Source organism: Loxodonta africana, chromosome 4 (genome assembly GCF_030014295.1).
Source record: "Loxodonta africana isolate mLoxAfr1 chromosome 4, mLoxAfr1.hap2, whole genome shotgun sequence".
NCBI lineage: Eukaryota > Metazoa > Chordata > Mammalia > Proboscidea > Elephantidae > Loxodonta > Loxodonta africana.
In genome coordinates, this window is record NC_087345.1 from 143,052,918 (window position 1) to 143,069,251 (window position 16,334).

Genomic DNA, 16,334 nt, shown 5'->3' on the forward strand with positions numbered 1-16,334 from the left:
TGCACACCTGAGTTCTAACTATCTAAGCCCACTGGTTCCATTCCCACCTTCCTGGTCAACCATGTCACAGTGATCTCTTATTCTCAATTTCCTGGAGCTCTGATCCTCTGCGTTGCTCAGTGGGAGCCCGTTTATTGTTGGTCATCCTTTCAATATGTGCCTCACCTTCTCAACTATTTGCAAGGAGTTTTCCTGGACCTCAAAGGGCTAACTGAGAAATCACTGACTGATACATATCTACCCTTTACTCCTTTTCTAGAAGCTGAAAATTCCTCCCTCAGTACCATCTCGGGAACGTCTATAGCTTTTAACTTTCTCCCACTGCCTCCAAACTTATAGACCAATCAGAGTTTTGGACCCGAAAGAGACAAGGAAATAAAGTATGTAAGTAATACAGACCAGAATGGATAAGAATCTTCAGGGGGAAAAATCTTTGTTTTTTTTCCCATAAAGACAAGAATTTAGTGCTTTCTCTTGCTGAGCTACAGACACAACTGTAGCTGAGTATGAGTTGCTAAGCCGCGTGTTCTCAGCCAGAGGTGCTGTCTCTTATCCCCAGCATCTGAGAGGTTTCCTGCATCCTATTCACGCACAGGGGCTTCTGGAAGGAGTCGCAACAAATGCCTTCTCTTTAATACTCTTCAGAAAATGGATAATTAGGATGGCCAGTACCACTAGAATGAGAAAGAAAAATGCATAATGTAGATTCAAAGACTATTTCAACAACATCAGAGATTTCTAAGAAGCTGGCATTAGTATAAAAGTTAAATATTTTATTTCCTGGCTGTTTGTAAAGCCTGTCTTTCATACTTTCATAAGCGTGTCTTTATAATAAATGTCTCTAGAAAATAATAATTAAACAATTAAAACTATATTCCCATGCCTGGAGCTTAGGACACAGATGCAAATCTGCAAATACCTTGCCCTCTCTTAGCTACATCTGTCAACAAAACAAAGAGATGCGCTGTATGTTTTCATTCAAATTCTCAGTGAAAGCATAAATTGATTCTGCCTTGTTCTGAACAGGGCCCAGGTTCGTGCTTAACACAAACAAGTATTTTAGAGTGATACAGATTGTGGATAGCAATTTTACTCCACTTCACTAATTCATTCATTTCCTAACACATGTCACCTATTGCATTATTCATGAATGGATATAATGACATACATAAGATACGGTACCATCTCCAAGGAGCTTCCTACATAGTGAGATCTCTGTGTATAATAACAACAGAGTGTACAAAGTGATAGAAAATGATTAATTGTAATTTAAATATTTAATTAATGATTGGAATTACCTATTGCTTCCCATTTTCTCTTTTTCTTTACACCATTTCTCTTTACATCATTTCCTAATTTTCAGTATACTGATAAAAATATTACCAATGATAGTAACATACCTACCCATTTTTGAGTACTAATGATGTTTCATTTTGCTAGTCCCTTTTCACACATAACCGTATTATTTCTATTATGACTGAAAATCCCTACAGCAGGGATTTTTACTTTATAAACCTCGTTTATAATGAATGCCCTTTCTCAGAGTCCTATAATTTAGGGCATGTAGGAATAGTAAAGAATTTTGTGGGCTAAAAATGGTTTCCAACATTAAGGCTTTGTCTCTATACTCTTTTTCTTGGTTTTAATCTCTCTTCTCTTAGCCTTCTTCATGCTTTGCATTGAGAACTTCGTATTTCAGAAAATCAAAACCACAGGTTCTTATACAAAGGCCATTCCTTCAGGAGGTAAGTGCAGTGTTTGGGTCCTGGACAAACACAAGATGAAAGAGTAGGCTGAGACTTGAAAACTATTAAGACCTAAAATTTATAATGTCTAGTGGAGGTGATGGAAATGTCTGGTTCGGATCAGAGGGTTGCTGGAAACGCCTTTGAGCAGGTTGAGGAATTGAGCAGGTTTGGGGGAAGACAATGACAAAAACTGTTTTGGACACATTTCATTAGGTGATATCTCTAATACTGAAAGTATGTGTCTAGTACTTTGTTGTGGAGATGAGAGGCCTACATGGAAGAGGTAAAATCATCAGTGATGTTGGTTTTCTCTGGAAAGCATATGGAGTGAGGAGAGCAGAGTATGGGCGAATGTTCAAGTTGACCCTGGGTCCCTCACACCCTTTTACTAATTCAGTGAAAAGAACTTCGTGGTGCACCCAGTCTGAGAGTTTTGTGTAAGTTCATGTCTCATCCCTTCCAAAACCCTGCCACTATCTTTCTGGTATTGACTTAAATTTTAACAGCTCTCGTACTTTCCTCATCTGAAAATGAATTGAAGCACATATCTTTACCAGCAATACCGACTATTCAGTGAACTATACTTACAATTCAGCAGTAATATAGCGAACATTGCGGTTTAGGCCATCTAGGTCTTTCATGTCCTCTGGAGTCAACTGAAATTCAAAAACCTATCAAGAGAAAGAAAAAATTTTTAAATTACTTTTAGATTATGCAATTTCCAATCTTGGAAAATCCAAGTGAATCATCCATATAGCCAACAATATGGCTGGGTACAAATATCAATGAACAAAAATCAGTGAATTTTCCAAATACTAACAAATACTAGTTAGAAACTAAAATAGAAGAAAAGATTTCATCTATACTAGCCTACTAAGAAGAAGTATCAATGACTCTAGATTATTGGCAAGACATTTGCATGCCAGATTGTGGAAAACTAATGACAAAAATTCAGGCGTCTTCAACTTCACTGAAATTTCTAGGGGTCCATCATGGAAAGAGCAGCATTTTATTCTTACTGGAATAGACATTTACTCTGGATATGGATTTGCCTTCCCTGCACACAGTACTTCTGCCAAAATTACCATCTGTGTACTTACAGATTCCATTATCCCCCATCACAGTTCTCACACAGCATTTCCTTGAATCAAGGAACTCATTTCACAGCAAATGAAGTTCAGCAATTGGCCTCTGCTCAGGGAATTCACTGGTCCTACCATGTTCCCCATCATCCTGAACCAGCTGGCTTGATAGAACAATAGAATGGTCTTCTAAAGACACAATTATAGCACCACCTAAGTGGCAATATCTTGCAGAGTTGGGGCAATCTTCTCCAGGAGACTGTATATGCTCTAAACCAATGTTCAATATACGATGTTGTTTCTCCCATACCCAGGATTCATAAGTCCAGGAACCAAGGGTTGGAAATGGGAGTGGCATCACTCACCATTACCCCTAGTGACTCACAAAATTTTTGCTGTCTGTTTCTATGACCCTATATACACGTGTGTGTGTATTATATATATAGGGAAACCCTGGTGGCATATTGGTTAAGAGATGGCTGCTAACCAAAAGGCCTGCTGTTCGAATCCACCAGGCGCTCCTTGGAAACCCTGTAGGGCAGTTCTACTCTGTCCTGCAGGGTCGCTATGAGTCAGAATTGATTCAACAGCAATGGGTTTATATATATATATACACACACACATAATACACATATATATAGTTTGATAAAGTAGAGGGCCAGTAAAAAAGACGAAAACCTTCCATGAGATGGATTGACACAGTGGTTGCAACAATGAGCTAAAGCATAACAACAATAGTGAGGAAGGCACTGGACTGGGCATTGTTTTGTCCTGTTGTACTTAGGGTCACTATGGGATAGAACTGGCTCAATGGCACCTAACAACATACATATATCAGATATATTTGTTTTCTCTCCTCCCTTATTCCATTACTTATTTTAAATTGTGAGATGTAAACAGGGCTAGTGCATTTTTGGTTGTATGAATGTTGGTTGTGTTCAAGTGCCCCTCCAAAAAAAAAAAAAAAAACCCTGTGCCGTGTGTTCAAGTATGATTTTATAATTGTCTTTGTTTAGAGATGTTTTAAGGTTTAAGGTGATGTGTACAGGTGCCAAGTTGACAAGGGGTGGACTGTGACAGTTAAGGTTACTTGTCAACTTGGCTAGGCCATGATTCTCAGTGACTCTTAGTTTTTTCAGACATTATATAATAATCTCCCATTTTGTGATCTGGTATGAATAGCCAAGCAGTTGAAAGGGGAGTTTCCTTGAGGGTGTGATCTGTATCCAATACATACAGGTGTTCTGCCAAATGTCATCCTTTCTGGATCCTACATCCAAATTGTCATCTCTGACCTCCAGTTCATAGGACGTAAGCCAGAGCCTGCCACTGATTTTGAATTCACCAGCTCCTGCAGCCCTGTGAGCCAGAAGCCTACCTCCTGATCAGCAGATTTTGATTCTAAAGCCTGTGTGACCACATGAGTAAAGAAAAGCCTCCACCCTGTCACTTACCCTTGGATTTGGGACTTGCCAGGTTCCACAATTGCATGAGTTTTTACCTTGAAGTAAATATCTATATATTCATATGTATGCTTTACTGGTTATGTGCCTCTAGGGAACTCAGCCTAAGACAGGCGGAGTCTCTAGGAGCCTGACATAACTCTTCTCTGGGTTCTGGAGAATCACACCTTCATCCATGGTGTCAAAGGACATCACAAATAAAATTAGGAAGAAAATGAAGAGCTCACAGGTAAAACAAGCTAAACATGTATGGATACAAGTCTTCATAAATGAGAGCCTGTTGGTATAAAACACAGCAAAACAAACCACTAGGATTATTAACATTGGCATTCATGGACTATAAAATAATTGTGTTGCTATATTTAAAAAATATTCACACAAGAAACTATTGTAATGATTAAGAAAATCATTAAAAAATTTTTACAGAATTTTTAGACATAAAAATTTGATATTAAAAACACAAAGGACAGTTTTATTAGTATATTAGAAGTGGCCAACAAACTCATGAAAAGAAACTTGTGATCATTAGCCATTAAAAAAACAAAAAAACCAAACTCGTTGCCATTGAGTCGATTCATATGCATAACAACCCTATAGGACAGAGTAAAAGTGCCCCATAGTGTTTCCAAGGAGTGAATGTTGAATCCTGAACTGCCAACCTTTTGTTTAGCAGACTAAGCTCTTAACCACACTAGCCATTAATGCAAATAAAAACTACAATGAGATACCATCTCACTCCTGTAAAAATACCACTGTTAAACCCAAGCAACAAACAAACAAACAGAAAACAACAAATGCTGGCAAAGATTTGAGGGATTAGAACACTTACCCAGTGCTGGTCTGATTGTAAAATGATTAAAACCACTTTCCCAAGAAGGTAGAAATAGAAACAGAAATACTTCATGATGCAGCAATCCCACTTCTAGGTATATTCTCTAGAGATCTAATAAAAGAGACATGGACAGACATATGCACACCTACATTCAATACAGCAATATTCACATAGCAAAAAGATGGAAATGACATAACTGCCCAACAATGGATGAATGGATAAACAAAATGCGAGACATACATACGATGGAATACTACACAGCCGTAAAGAATGATGATGAGTCCTCTTATATCGTATATCATGGATCAATATGAAGGATGTAATGCTGATGAATATAAGCCAATCAGAAAGGACAAATATTGTATAATTGCCTTTCATAAGAAGACAAGAACACATACATATACATAGAGAGAGAGAGACCAATGCTCATTGTTGGTTACCAGAGATGAGTGGAGAGGCGGATAGTGAGAAGCACTCTCAAAATAGTAGACAGTTTTATTTCTGATGGTGATAGAGGTAGCATCAAATGTGGGTGAAGTGCACACAGCTTGATGAAGGTAAATGATGTCACTGAAGTGCACAGGAGAAAAGGATTTTTTGGTAAAGGATGTTCATATTTTTGCAACAACTAAAAAATATATGTGTGGTTACACAAATATGTATATAGGCATATATGTGTATGGGTATGAACATGTGGGTGCATATGTATGTGTGCACAGATGTATCTATAGGCATATGCTCATGCAAGTATGTGTGTGCATGAATGTATAAAATTCATATATACAATAAACCACACAGGGAACAGATACTCCTTAGACGTAAACAGATACCTCGCAAAATTAGTTTTCTCAGTTTGAAGGCTTAGAACCATAGTCTCATGGGACAGCTCAGTTGTCACAGGTTACAAAGTGTTTGTTTTACATCACAATGTGGTAAGTAGTGTCTAGGGTCTGAAAAGCTCATGAGCAATCATCTAAGATACATCTATTGGTCTCTACTTATCTGGAAGAAAAGAGAAAAAAGGAAACGAAAGACTCATAGATAAAACTAGTCTATAGGCTTAACACCCTATATGAACCATGGCCTCATCTACCCTTTGACCAGAAGAATTCCATGGTTGCTGGCTACCACTACCGGCCATTCTGATTAGGGGTAAAGTAAATGGCTCCTGATAGAAAGGCAGGAAAGTGTGAAAAATAACTCAAGTTCTTAAAAAGTCCAGACTTACTGGACCAGTTGACACTAGAAGACTCTCCAAGACTATCAACTTGAGATACTCTTTAAACTTGAAACCGAAATTATCCCTTGAGGCCAACTTTTAGTTAAATAACAAATTGGCTTAATACCACCTATAAGTAATGAGCTCTTTTTAAAAATATCTGTATGAAATCAAATGCTCAAAAATTATGCTAAAGCAAAGATGAGAAGGTAATGGGGCAGGGAAACTAGGGTACTGGAAATGGTACAACCAGGGCACAATGAATGAGAATGATGACGTATTGTGAAAATCTCTCCGATATCAGTGAATAATTTGTGTAGAAATTGTTAAATGGGAGCCGAATTTGCTGTGTAAACTTTCACCTTATACACAATAAAATATTGTTTAAAACATAGTATATTAGAGACAGATGAAGAGAAGATAAGTCAGCTGGAACACAGAGCTGAAGGAGTTATCCAAAATGTCATAAAAAGAAACCAACAGATGGGAAAACAAAAGAGGCTGAGAAACATAGAGGGTAGAGTGTAAAGTTCTAGCTCATGTCTAATCAGAGTTACAGGAAGAGGAGAGAGACTGAACATTACAGAGGAAACATTCGAAATAACTTTGGACTGTCTATAAGTTGTTCAAAAACACCCATCAGAATATTTAAGATGTTAATGAATATAAGGCAAAAAAAAAAATGACAAAAACATAATTAGTCATTTCTAAATATATATTGGAACTGGAGAGCAATATAGACAAAAAGAAGCTCTTAAAAGAATTTGGAGTAGAAACAAAGGAGCTATTATTCAAAGATGATTGGGATATGTTTGTAGAAGATCCAGAGGAATCTAGAAGTAGTTTTTTTTAAATATATATTTTAGTAAATTTAATTGATATGGTTGGATTCCTAATCCCATCAATTAAAACTTAGAATTAAAAAAACAAAATTTTGAGAGATAGTTTAAGAGAAGACGTGTCCAAATATTAATGGGATCTTAATGAAAGGACTCAAGAACTAGTTTTAAAAGGCTCCCTGCAAGCTAAAGTTAGGACTATTTAGGCATCAAAAGGAGTGTCAGTAACAGGTAAAATGTTGACTCAAGTAAATCCACAAATACATAGTAATACTCAGAGACAGTGATGGAGAAGATAGACAGGTAAATAGCTAGATATAGAGAGAACATGTAAATGTGTCCATAATTTAGCCATTGATGAATCAAGGCAATGGATGTTCATTGCAGCATTTTTTCAAGTTTTCTGTACATTTGTAGAATTCTAAATAAAAAGAAAAAATTTAACAATGGAGTATCAAAATTATTACCCATCTTGAAAATGCTTTTATGAAGAATAATAAAAAATATGAAATTAAAAAATTTAAACTTATTTAAAATTTAATGACATTTAAAAAATCCCAAATAATTGGTATTATATAATGATTATGCACTGAAAATTTCAATATCATATTGATGTTAGTTTTTCCTGGGTGGATCAGGAATATCATGCAATCACTTATTTTTATTTCTATTTATTTATTTATTTTTACTGTGCTTTAGGTGAAAGTTTACAGCTCAAGTTAATTTCTCATTCAAAAACTTATACACGCGTTGTATTGTGACATTGGTTGCAATCCCTACAATGTGACAGCTTGCTCTCCCTTTCCACCCCGGGGGTTCTCTGTGTCCATTTATCCCGTTATGGTCCCTGCCTGCTTTCTCATCCTACTTCTGGACAGGAGTTACTCATATGTTCTCAGATATCTGATTGAACCAAGAGGAACATTCCTCACGTTTGCTATTTCTTGTTTTATAGGTCTGCCTAATCTTTGTCTGAAAAATGGGCTTTAGGAATGCTTTCAGTTCTGGGTTGGCAGAGTGTCTGGGGACCATACTCTCAGGGGTTCCTCCAGTTTCTTTCAGTCCAGAAATTCTGGTCTTTTTTTGTGAATCTGAATCTGTTGTACATTTTTCCTCCCATTTTCTCTGGGATTATCTGTTGTGATCCCTATCAGAGAGGTCGTGGATGGTAGCCAGACACCATGTACTTCTTCTGGTCTCATGCTGGTGGGCTCTCTGGTTTACGTGGTCTTTATTTTATTTATTTATGTATTTATTTTTATTGTGCTCAAGATGAAAGTTCACAGCTCAAGATAATTTCTCATACAAAAATTTGTATACATATTGTTATGCGACATTAGTTGCAATTCCTACAATGTGACAGCACACTCCCCCTTTCCACCCTGAGTTTCTTGTGTCCATTCAATCAGCTCCTGTCCCTTCCTGCCTTCTCATCCTGCCACTGGACAGGAGCCACCCATTTGGTTTCCTGTATCTGATTGAACTAAAAAGCACACTTCTTACGAGTATTATTTTTTGTTTTATAGTCCAGTCTAATTTTTGTCTGAAGAGTGGGCTTTGTGAGTGATTCCAGTTCTGGGTTAACAGAACATCCACGGGCCATAGTTTTGGGGGTGCCTCCAGTCTCTGTCAGACTATTAAGTCTGGTATTTTTATGTGAATTTGGGTTCTGCTCCACACTTCCCTGCTGCTCCGTCTGGGACTCTGTTGTGTTCCCTGCCAGGGTGGCCATTGGTGGTAGCCGGGCACCATCTAGTTCTTCTTGTCTCAGGCTGATGGAGTTTGGTTTATGTGGCCTTTTTGTTTCTTGGACTAATAATTTCCTTGTGTCTTTAGTGTTCTTCATTCTCTTTTGCTCCAATAAGTGTTGGGACCAATTGATGCATCGTAGGTGGCCTCTCACAAGCTTTTAAGACCTCAGAAGCCACTCACCAAAGTGGGATACAGAACAAAGTCCCCCAAAACTATGATCTCCAGGCCCCAACCCCAGCTACTCTGTCCCTCATAGTGTTTGGGTATGTTAAGGAAACTTCTTACCTTTTGCTTTGGTCCAGTTGTGCTGCCTTCCCCTGTATTGTATGCTGTCCTTCGCTTCACCAAACATGATATTTGTCTGCTGTCTAGTTAGTGAATTACTCTCTCCTTCCCTCCCCATCCTCGTAACCATCAAAGAATGCTTTCTTCTGTGTTTAAACATTTTCTTGAGTTCTTATATTTGTTCTTTTGCCACTGACTCATTTCACTCAGCACAATGCCCTCCAGATTCATCCATTTTGTGAGATGTTTCACTGATTCATCATTGTTTTTTGTCGTTGGGTAATATTCCATTGTGTGTATGTAGCATAATTTGCTTATTCATTTGTCTGTTGATGGGCACCTAGGTTGTTTTCATCATTTTGCTATTGTGAACAGTGCTGCAATAAACATGGGCGTGCATACATCTATTAGTGTGGAAGCTCTTATTTCTCTAGGATATATTCCAAGGAGTGGGATTGCTGGATTGTATGGTATTTCTATTTCTAGACTTTAAGAAGCACCAAATCCTTTTCTAAAGTAGTTGTACCATTTTACATTCCCACCAGCAGTGCATAGGTATTCCAGTCCCTCCACAACCTCTCCTATATTTATTATTTTGTCTTTTGAATTAGTGACAGCCTTGTTGGGGTGAGATGGTGTGTCATTGTAGTTTTGATTTGTATTTCTCTAATGGCTAATGATCTGAGCATTTCCTCATGTATCTGCTAGCCACCTGAATGTCTTCTTTGGTGAAGTGTATGTTCATATCCTTTGCCCATTTTTTAATTGGGTTATTTGTCTTTTTGTTGAGGTTTTGCAGTATCTTGTAGATTTTAGAGATTAGACCCTTACAGGAAATCTCATAGCCCCCAGTTTTTTCCCAGTCTCTTTTTACTCTTTTGGTGAAGTCTTTTGACGACCATAAGTGTGTGATTTTTAGAAACTCCCAGTTGTCTAATTTCTCCTTTGATGTTTGTGCATGGTTAGTTATGGTTTACATACTATTTATACCATGTGTTAAGGCTCCTAGTATTGTCCCTATTTTTTCTTCAATGATCTTTATTTTTTTTAGATTTTATATTTAGGTTTTTGGTCCATTTTTGTACATGATGTGAGGTATGGGCCTTGTTTCATTTTTTTGGAGATGGATATACAGTTATGTCACCCCATTTGTTACAGAGACTATGTTTTCCCCCATTTAATGGACTTTGGGCCTTTGTCAAATATCAGCTGCTTATAAGTGGATAGGTTTACACCTGCTTCTCCGTTCCATTCCATTGGTTTGTGCAACTGTTGTTGTATGAATACCAGGCTGTTTTCACTCCTGGGGCAATATAATAGGTTTTAAGGTCCGGTATAATAAAGTCAGATATAATAGGTTCTAAGGTCCTTGGAAACTCTATGGGGCAGTTCTACTCTGTTCTATGGGGTCGCTATGAGTCAGAATCAACTCGATGGCAATGGTTTTTTGTTTTTTTTTTTAAGGTCAGGTAGTGTGTGGTCTTCCACTTTGCTCTTCTTCACTAATGCTTTGCTTGTCTGGGGCCTCTTCCCTTTCCACGTGAAGTTGGTGATTTGTTCCTCCATCTCATTAAAAAATGCCATTGGAATTTGGATTGGGATTGCGTTGTACGTGTAGATTGCTTTGGGAAGAACAGACATTTTCACAATGTTGACTCTTCCTATCCATGAACATGATGTATTTTTCCATATATGTAGTTCTCTTTTGATTTCTTGCAGTAGTGTCTTGGACTTTTCTTTGTATGTATAGGACTTTTATGTCTCTGATTAGGTTTATTCCTAAGTGCTTTTTCTTCTTTGGGGCTATTGTAAATGGTATTAATTTGGTGATTTCCTCTTTGAAATTCTCTTTGTTGGTGTAGAGGAATCCAGCTGATTTTTTCACATTTACCTTGTATACTGTACTTTGCTGAAATCTTCTATTAGTTCCAGTAGTTTTCATGTGGATCTTTGGGGTGTTCTGTGTGTAAGATTACACTATCTGTGAATAGGGATACTTTTACTCCTTCCTTACCAATTTGGTTCCCTTTATTTCTTTTTCTTGCCTTATTGCTTTGCCTAGGACCTCCAGCACAATGTTGAATAAGAGTAGTGATAAAGGGCATCCTTCTCTGGTTCCCGTTCCTCAAGTGGAATGCTTTCCGACTCTTCATTTAGAATGATCTTGGTTGTTGGCTTTGTATAAATGTCCTTTATTATGTCTAGGAATTTCCCTTCTATACCTATTTTGCTGAGAGTTTTTATCAGGAATACGTGTTGGACTTTGTCAAATGCCTTTTCTACATCAATTGAAAAGGTTATGTGGTTCTTGTCTTTTGTTTTATTTATATGATGGATTACATTGATTGTTTTTCTATTGTTGGACCATCCCTGCATACCTGATACGAATCCAGTTGGTCATGATGAATTATTTTTTTTGATATGTTGTTGAATTCTATTGGCTAGAATTTTGTTGAGGATTTTTGCGTCTATGTTTATGAGGAATATTGGTCTGTAATTTTCTTTTTGGGGGGTGTCTTTATCTGGCTTTGGAAACCCTGGTGGTGCAGTGGTTAAGAGCTATGAGTGCTAACAAAAAGGTCAGCAGTTCAAATCCACCAGGCACACCTTGAAAACTCTATGGGGCAGTTCTACTCTCTCCAACAGGTTCGCTGTGAGTTGGAATCAACGCTACGGCAATGGGCTTTTTTTTTTTTTTTTAATCTGGCTTTGGTATCAGGGTTATGCTGGCTTCATAGAATGAGTTTGGGAGTATTCCTGTCTTTTCTATGCTCTGAAAAACCTTTAGTAGTACTGGTGTTAACACTTCTCTGAAAGTTTGCTAGAATTCTCCATTGAAGCCATCACTGCCAGGGTTTTTTATGGGGGGGGGCCTTAAAAAGTCCTCAATCTCTTCTTTTGTTATAGGTTTCTTTATTTTTCTACTTTGGTTTGTATTAGTTTAGGTTGGTACTGTTTCTAGAAATTTGTCCATTTCCTCTAGGTTTTCAAATTTGTTGGAGTACAATTTTTCATAGTATTCTGTTAAGATTCTTTTTATTTCAGTTGGGTCCGTTGTGATATTGCCCATCTCATTTCTTATTCATATCATTTGCCTCTTCTCTTGTTTTTCTTTTGCCAGTTTGGCCAATGGTTTGTCAATTTTGTTGATCTTTTCAAAGAACCAATTTTTGGTCTTGTTGACTTTCAATTGTTTTTCTATTCTACATTTCATTTGTTTCTGCTCTAATCTTCATTATTTCCTTTCTTCTGGTGCCCGAGGGCTTCTTTTGTTGCTCTCTATTTGTTTGAGTGGTAGGGTTAATATTTTGACTTTTGCCCTTTCTTTTTTCTGGATACGTACATTTACTGCTATGAATTGACCTCTTTCTTATTGCTTTTGATGTGTCCCAGTGGTTCTGGTAAGATGCGTTTTCATTCTCATTTGATTCTGTGAATTTCTTTATTCCATCCTTGATTTCTTCTATAACCCCATAGTTTTTGTGCAAGGTGTTGTTCAGTTTCCATGTATTTTTTTTTTCTTGACATTTCTGTTATTGGTTTCTATTTTCTTGGCTTTATGTTCAGAAAATTTGCTTTGTAATATTTCTATCTTTTGTATTCTGTTAAGGCTTGCTTTGTGGCCTAATATGTGGTCTATTCTGGAGAATGTTCCATGTGTGTTGGAAAAGAATGTGTACTTGGCTGCTGCTTGGTGGAGTGTTCTGTATATGTCTATAAGGTCATATTGATTGCTTGTGGAATTTTGATCTTTTCTGTCTTTGTTGAGTTTCTTTCTAGATGTTTGTCCTTCACTGAGTGGTATGTTGAAGTTTCCTACTATTATTGTGGCACTGTCTACTTCTCTTTTCAATGCTGTTAGAGTTTGTTTTGTATATATTGGAGCCTTGTTGTTGGGTGCATAAATATTTACGATGGTTATGCTCTTCTGGTGTATTGACCTTTTAATCATAATATGGGTTCCTTTCTTATTCTTTGTGGTGGATTTTGCTTTAAAATCTATTTTGTCAGAAATTAATATTGCTACTCCTGCTTTTTTTTGGTTGTTGTTACTTGATATAAGTTTTTCTATCCTTTGAGTTTTAGTTTGTTTGTGTCTTTGAGTCCAAGGTGTGTCTCTTGTTGGCAGCATATAAACTGATCTTTTTTTTTTTTTAATGTATTCTGCCACTTTCTGTCTCTTTATTGGTCCATTTAGTCCATTTACATTCAGTACAATTATTGAGGGTTATGAGTTTACTGCTGTCATTTTTTTTTTGTAGTGTTGACAGTTTCTTTGTTCGACTTAATATTCTGTGCTGAGTCATTTTTCTTTATGTATTTTCCTTTCATCTTTTTCGTTGTTGTTGATTTTGTGCTTGTTGAGTCTTTATGTTTTTTTTTTTTTTTCTTTTAACAAGTAGATTTGGTAGTTTCCTTTGTGGTTACCTTAAATTTTACTTCTACTTTTCTAAGTTTAAACCTATCTTTTATTTCTTGTTATCACCTTAACTTCCTCTCCATATTTAGACCCTCTTTTTTGTTTTAATGTCATTGTTTACATATTGACGTCTCTGTTTTGCTATATTCAGTCTTTTAGCTTTGACTTATTTTTGCAACTTTCCTATCTGGGTTGATATCTGGTTGTTCTGTCATGTATTCTAGTCTTGAGTCATTGTCTGTTACTGCTGATTATCTAGCTGGAGGACTCCCTTTAATATTTCCTGTAATTTTGGTTTGGTTTTTACAAATCCCTTCACTTCTATATATTTGGAAACACCTTAATTTTCCCATCATATTTGAGAGACAGGTTTGCTGGATAAATAATTCTTGATTGGCAATTTTTTTTCCTTCAAGGCTTTACGTATGTGATCCCATTGCCTTCTTGCCTGCATGGCTTCTGCTGAGTAGTCAGAGTTTACTCTTACTGACTCTCTTCTGTAGGTGATGTTTTGTTTATTCCTTAAGATTCTATCTTTATCTTTGGTTTTGGCAAGTTTGATTATAATATGTCTTGATGACTTTCTTTTAGGATCTATTCTGTGTGGGTTTCGATGAACTTCTTGGATAGGTATCTTCTCGTCTTTCACAATATCAGGGAAGTTTTCTGCCAACAAATCTTCAACAATTCTCTCTGTGTTTTCTGCTATCTCCTCCTGTTCTATTAGTCCAATCACTCATAGGTTTTTCCTCTGAATAATGTCCCAGGTAAATATTAGAACTTATTCTCGGACCCCTGTCATGGATGGCTAGATGAAATGAGTGATATCACTAGCCCTCAGGCCCCTGACCTGCTTAATGGGCAGGATAGTGTCAAATGTCATGAATCTGCAACTCCCCTTTGGGGGCTGCACTTGAAAATTGGCTTCAGGTATATGCCCTGTTCTATGACAATGATTGCCTATCCTATTGAATAGGTGCACACAGGTCTAGGCAGGGGAGAAGGGCTTTAAAAGTCCATGGATCCCTTATGCCAGTGCCTCAGCCAATGGGTAGTGCCTACCCTGAGTTACCAGCTTTGAGGGTGTGGAGATTTTTTAAACCCACAAGACTGGTTTGGGTACACATAGTCCCGAGTTCCCGGCTTAGGGGGCTCCGCATTAATGAGGGCCTGTGGTGTTAAATCAGCCCATGCAGGTCTTGGCAGGGGTGAAGGGCATTACAAGTCCGTTGGCCACTTATGCCAGTGCCTAGGCAAAGAGGCAGTGTCAGCCGTGAGTTTTTGGCTTAGGGAGTGTGGCACTTTTTTGAAGGTGCAAAGCTGGTTTGGACACAGGTAATACAGAGTTCTGGGCTTAGGGGGCATGGTAGTTGTTGAATACTGCCAGACCGGTTTCAGAGCAGAGTGGGAAGGGCAGTAGGTGATGGGAAAGTGGCACTTCCTTGCTACAAAAATCCCAGAGGGAGATGGGTTATGTTGACCCCACTTGATAGGTTAGACTTTTACACTTAACTTTTGGAGATCCAGCACTGCTTCCTCCTGATTCTGGAGCCTTGTGCAGACTCTCCACCTCCTGGTCTCTCCTGATGTGGTGAAATGCATCCTGAGTGCTACTGCTTGCTTCAGCCCTGCATGCACAGGCTGACCCAGCCTGCAAAGTGCTGGCCACCTTGTGGCTGGCACATCTTCACAGCTTCTGAACTGTCTCCCCCTCCTCCTGTAGCTCAATCTTACTCCTCAACTTTGTCTTTTATGATCAGGACTCCTAGATTGTCATATATAATTGATTCACTTGTTTTTTCTGGTCTTTGTTGTCAGAGGGTCCTCTGGAAGCCTCTGACTATTCCCTCGTCTTGGCCCTCCTTTCCTTTTGAATATGGTAAGACGATGCTAAGTTTTTATAAAAGAACAAAAGAGAAGAATGGCCAAGACATTCTTAAAGAAGAAGGAATGAGGGAATATTTTACTATTCTGGACAGCAAGACCTCTTTTTCATTTTTATTAAGAAAATGCAGAATGGTAAATAGGCCAATTTAATAGAAGAAAGAGTCCAGACACAGGCTTATGGACATTTGATACGTGATAAAGTTGGCAATGAAGATCTTTGGGCTAATACGGACTTTTAAATAATTGGTTCTGGGAGTTTTGGACATCCATTTAAAAATATACATACATATATACTTGTATTCTTATTTTGCATAGTGCTAAAAATCAATTCCAAATGAATTATAGACACAAATTTGGAAGAAAAACTACAACACTTTGCAAGATAATATAGGAGAATATTGTCAATATATCAGTGCAGAAAAGTACACAACAATTATCTGCTACAAAAGAAAGGTATGATGAACTTGAGTACATTAAGTGCAAAGACTTTTATTCACGAAAATATACCCTAACAAGAATGAAAAAACAAGGCACAATTTATAGAAAAAAGACATTCAACAAATATATCTACATCTGACCAAAGATTATAATCAAGAATATATAATGCAGTAGATTGATTATAAAAATGCTCTTAATTCTTCACAACTTCCAGTATCCACACCCTTTGCAATGTGACCTATGCAGTTCCTCCCCTTAAAAGGTGGTGTCTCTTTCTTCATCCATTAAATCTGGCCTAGACTTGTTCTGGAAACCCTGGTGGCGTAGTGGTTAAGGACTATGGCTGCTCACCAAGAGGTCAGCAGTTCG

At 37.5% G+C, this 16,334-nt stretch overlaps 1 protein-coding gene across 2 annotated transcripts in view; it reads right to left on the reverse strand.

Moving 5' to 3' along the window:
• Positions 1-512: 512 nt before the first annotated feature.
• The window catches only part of LOC100659914 (prostaglandin-E(2) 9-reductase-like), a 34,613-nt gene continuing 18,791 nt past the window's right edge, over positions 513-16,334 (reverse strand). For both annotated transcript variants that reach the window (XM_010590772.3, XM_010590771.3), the window contains 2 exons: positions 2,337-2,419; positions 513-674 (listed from right to left, as the gene is read on the reverse strand). In XM_010590772.3, coding sequence (XP_010589074.2) covers positions 632-674; positions 2,337-2,419 — 126 coding nt within the window. In that variant the 3' untranslated portion in view covers positions 513-631. The remainder of the gene's footprint in view (positions 675-2,336; positions 2,420-16,334) is intronic.